At 34.3% G+C, this 5,404-nt stretch overlaps 1 protein-coding gene across 2 annotated transcripts in view; it reads right to left on the minus strand.

Moving 5' to 3' along the window:
• LOC122576175 overlaps positions 1 to 4,723 on the minus strand; it is a 10,839-nt gene extending 6,116 nt beyond the window's left edge. For both annotated transcript variants that reach the window (XM_043746078.1, XM_043746077.1), the window contains exons 1-2: positions 4,496 to 4,723; positions 3,376 to 3,543 (exon numbers count right to left, since the gene is read on the minus strand). In XM_043746078.1, the coding sequence (XP_043602013.1) occupies positions 3,376 to 3,543; positions 4,496 to 4,534 (207 nt within the window). In that variant the 5' untranslated portion in view covers positions 4,535 to 4,723. The remainder of the gene's footprint in view (positions 1 to 3,375; positions 3,544 to 4,495) is intronic.
• Between the last annotated feature and the right edge of the window lie 681 nt (positions 4,724 to 5,404).

Here is a 5,404-nt window from a genome sequence, read left to right on the forward strand (position 1 = left end):
GAAATTGCTTTTTGATAGTTTGAAGAAGTTTTTCATGGTTAACTTTGTCGAATGCTTTTTCAATGTCAATAAATAGTGCCGTGCAATATTGTTTTGTTTCCAATGCCTGTAAGATTTCATTGACGAGTCTATGCATTTGTTCTATTGTGGAGTGTTTATTCCTGAATCCAAATTGGTGGTCCGGTATTAGTTTTTCTTTCTCTATTGTTGGTTTTAGGCGGTTATATATTATTTTCTCTAGTAGTTTGGAAAACGCAGGTAGTAGTGATATTGGCCTGTAAGATGCAGTTAAATGTGGGTTTTTGTTTGGTTTGGGTAACATTACGATTTGTGCTATTTTCCATAATGCAGGAAAATACTGTATTCTTAGAATTGCGTTGAATATTATCGTTGTTAGTCTTATTGCCTTTGGGGGGAGGTTTTTTAAGATTTTTCCATTGATCAAGTCTAATCCTGGTGCTTTACTTGTCTTTGTTGCCTTAATTAAGTTTCAGCGTACGGTGTACACTTTTTGCGTCTCATATCGAAGATATTCGTGTCGGCAGCAGTTATTACAGCCGCGTACAAATATTTGTAAAATTTAGTAGAAAATATTGCAGAAGTACAATTTCAAATCGTTTCTTCGTTCCTTTTTCATTTTGAGATTCTCTGTACGCGTGAAACGATTTAACTCGCCATCCTTTAACCAATCCAAAATGCACCAATACGTTAATTAAAACTCGAAAAATATTTTTATCCTCATTTTTATCATGCCATTTGATTGCCAATAAAATGCCAATCGATTGGTAGCACATTTCTCCTCTCTTCAACTTTTCTTCCGTGTGGGGTATATCTCTCCTATTTTTACGAACGATTCCAAATGCGTTGGTTTCGTTTTCGTGTAATAAGGTATATAAACGTGGACTCGTGTACCAATTATCCGTAATTAGTGTATGGCCCTTCCCAAGATATGGCTGAAGTAGCGTCATCACAACGTCTCCAGAGATTCCAATGGTTGTGTTACTTCTACTGATGTTTGTTTTTTGTCCAGTATAAATCATGAAGTCCAATACATAATTAGTTTTACAGTCACTAAGGAGAAATAATTTAATGCCGAACCTACTTCTCTTGGATGGTATAAACTATTTAAAATAACATCTGCCCTTGTATAGCAAAAGACTTTCGTCGACGCATAGATTTTCATAATGTGCAAATGACTGCGAAAAGGAAATCTTTAATTTATCGATTACTGGTCATATTTTTGCTAAAGGATCGTCACTTGCTGTATTATTATCGTTAAAGTGCAACATTTGTAATAATACCATGTATCGATCTCGTGCCATTATTTTGCGGAAAATATTGCTTTTCAACAGTTCGTCCGTAGACCAATATTATCTCAAAGACAGTTTCTTCGAACGCGGCATTAGCATTGAAATGCATTTATATTTATCTCACACAAACGTAATAGTATTACTTCTGCGTAGGTGCTCGGAAAAATTGACAAACGCTTATACGCCTCCTTAGTTCACACCGATGGCTTTCGCCAGACGCATATATGCGTCCATAGCACTCTAAGGGTTAACGAAGAGATCTGATCGTAATTTATGATCTCATATGCATCGTGGATTTGTCATAAAGTATGCTAACGACAGCATTTTATTAGTTTAAAGTCAAAAGCGGTAATGATCTCGGGCTGTTCTCAATGCGGTATCTTCCTGCAAAAATAGTTAAAACCTAGATGGAAAATCAAAATTTTTCTGTGATGAAGTGGCCAGCACAAAGTCCGGATATGAATCCGATCGAAAATTTGTGGTCCATTTTGAAAATAAGGCTGGCAAAATCCACCTTCAGGTGTTCATGATAGTATGCCTCGTAGATTAAAAGCATTAAAAAAAAGTAAAGGGAAGTGGACAAAATACTAGGTTGAAACTTTAATTCGACGAGTATAATTAAAGTGCAAAACTGTTTGAGATGGTTTGAGATGTCCATTTTTGTAAAATGTTCTGTACATTATTAATGTTAATGAAAATGAACTATTAAATTTCGTTAATCAGACGTAGCTTGTAATTACTGTTACCTAATCTTCACCAATCACTTGAAAAATTAGTCGTAGTATCGTCTTTTACATAAAATCAGCAGAGTGTGTTTACACTTTTGCTCGTCACTGTATATATGTATAATATATTAAGAAACACTGCATAAGCCACATTTCAAAAATGAATAAATAAATTTTTTTCGTCGAATATAATTCAAGAAAGCAAAAAATCAAGGCAACGAGAAGTGATTGTAAAACGTATGTTGATATATTACTCTAAGACTAAGGTCCCCAAAACACAGTGCCATTAAAATTTATCAAAGCGTTTAAATGTTATTAATAATTCAAATTGTGATTTAAGATGTTGCATTCAATTAAATGATGGATTCGGATAAGATTATACGTCATAAAGATATCCAAACAAAATTAGAAAAAAGGAAAAGGAAAAGAAAAAAGAGAGAGAGAGAGAAAAGAAACTAAAACGTCGAAAATTAAAATTCGTTCGAACTTTCACTGTAAAGTAGCAATCCATTTAGCGTAAAATTCTGCGCTCAGGTAGCAAGCTCTGTCGTCGATCATCGAGCAACGTTAATAACGAAACAAAATAATATTCGTTTGCTAAATTAGCTTTATTTTTTTTGCACGTGGAGAAATCCTCATGGACACTCCACTGCTGCTAATAATGGGCAACAGCAGAATAGTGTCGGACTCTTACCGACTAAAACTCCACGATGACCATCGTACGCTCCAGGAACCTCTTATGAATTATCTTTCCGTTGCGCCCCCCTTTGCTAAATTAACTACGCCTTCATCAACAACATGGCAAAAACGCTTGCGTAGAAAAAGAACTCTCTTGCAAGAAATCTTGGGAATTACCTCTTTGTTGGCGTGCTTATGATAGCACCGTTGGAGATATTGTTAAAAGTTATTATGAACAATAGTAACATGTTGATTCTATTGCCATTACACAATCGAAGAATTAAGTGATATATGCAATCGATCGAATTAATAAAATGGATTACTACAAAATGAACGGTGAACTAATGAATGAGAAAATGAATTGTATGAATGAAAATTTTGTGTGAATAATAATAAAAAAAAGAATCCTTCGTTTATTGTTTATATTAGCTTCTAACTTGAGTATCAATCAAAATTTCATTTGTCTTCTATGATTTCATAAATTATATATTCTTCCAAAGTTGTTCATTGTTACCAACGTTAAATATCAAACATATAATTATTTCATACACTTTCAGTTGGATGTGCAATTAAGGAATCATAGAACGTATGATCGCTGACTTTGTTGTTTGGAAATGTTTCGTTGGAAAAATGTAATGGATAGAAATGAAAAGTTTGCTTACCGATTCTGAATGGTTTAACCGGCGCAGAAACGAAGTTCTCTCGTTTCTGGTGTAACCCGTGGATGCACGTCGCGAATGAAGCAGCCCGTTCAACTCTGTGTTGAGATCAGTCACGCTTTCAGAACGCGTGACGTTCAAAGAGTCCATCGAGGTGTCGGATCTCATGATCTGCAAGTAGTCGGCGTATCACGTTACTTATCTCTATCTCAGGAGATACTGTATGATCTAACTATAGTCTATCCAAAATCAATCAGCCGTTCAAGGCCTTTCCCCAATTATAAACAACATCACAAGAGACCCTCCCTCTTTTACATTCTTCAACCATTTAAAAAATTTGTAGCGGCACAGGAGTCAAAGGACGATGCGAGTCGAGAACGACTCATGCTGTTGTTTTGCCTCAGGACATTGACTCAGCCTTGACGCAGAAATGTAACGATAAACAAACTCGGGGCAAAACAATGTCGCCGCTACATGCAACCGTCGAATGAAGACGAATTCAAATTTTCAAGCGATAAATAACACCTTTGCGATTTGCCGTATCGTGGAAAAACCGGACAAGTATGTTGCCAGTCTTCGTTTATCGATAAATAACTTGATTGAAAAGAATATTTAGAATAAACAAGATATATCGTACGAAAGAATACGACAGTATAATTTATACGTAATTTATATACACGAATATCATCTTTTATATTGCGAATAAAACGAATAATATTAAATATCTCGGTACATTGAAAGATACAAAGAGTGTGATAGGACATTTTACAATTTTCATGTAATTTTAATAATTCGACTGTTATTCGTAACTCGTACGCGTACAGCGTCGAACGAAAGCAAGTTTGAAAGAAAAAGAATGCGAGAAAGAGACAATGTAATTATACGAGATGTAATTTTATATTTAAATAAATATAATAGGTTTAATAAATATGAAAAAATACGAAAAACGTTTAATGCAAAAATTATCAACACTCACAGTGTAAGAAATTTTCAATTTTACTTTCTCCGTTACTTTACTTACCAGGAGTTTCAGGCACTTACTAACTTAATATTTCAATGCTTTATGCGCATACAAAAGGAATGATTGAAAGGATGGGACGAATATCGATAAATCTTCCCTTACCTGAAAGGGTGTGACGGCGAGCTGACTAAGTCCATTCATCCATACGGCCCCAAGACATTGTGTTCCCTGACTTTCAGCGACTGTTTGTTTGGCTTTGGATTGAGCAGATCGTGCACCTTCTCGTTGCAGATCTCCGTATAGGAGACCTCGACTTTGTAAGTAAGCTCCGAGCTCTGTTGCTTCGCGATCATGTCATATCATATCATATCATGTAGTATGATACCTTTGTTCTCGCCACTTCCCATCATCGTGTATGATTTCTCGGACCCTTTACAAAATTAGCTTTCTTATTAACTTCGATCACTTGTTAAAAAAATACAGATCATCGGACCGATCGTATTTATTAGGTTGACCAAAAGTTTCTTTCCTTTTATAAGGAAATAATAGACGCACAATGTTTTTTGTTTTATATTAGTTTATTGAATTATGCACGAACATAATAATAGAAATAGAACGAAATGGATTACACTTAATTCAATAAAATAATATAAAACAGAAATTGTTGTTCATCTATTATTACCTTATGAAACGAAAGAAACTTTCCGGACAACCTAATATATAAACCTGTGAGAAAATTTGTTTAATTTTTTATTAATATTTTAATTTATTATATTATTTATTATTATAATATTATAATATTAAAATTTTATTTTTATTAATATTGATTAATTCTTTTTATTTCGACAGATGTTTGACGAGAGAATTTGCCAAAGTAACGGAATTGAAAATTGAAATCGAAGCTGAATTTTTTCTCCTGAAATTTGTGACTTGTATGAGACACGTACATCGATCTTGAAAATCCTGTTGTTTCTCCTTATTATATACAGCCTCAGAGTTAATGAAACGGGCTAAAGGATTGTCTTTGCGAGAAGTTATATCTCGGCGATAAAACTACACCTCGATGAGATA

Source organism: Bombus pyrosoma, linkage group LG16 (genome assembly GCF_014825855.1).
Source record: "Bombus pyrosoma isolate SC7728 linkage group LG16, ASM1482585v1, whole genome shotgun sequence".
NCBI lineage: Eukaryota > Metazoa > Arthropoda > Insecta > Hymenoptera > Apidae > Bombus > Bombus pyrosoma.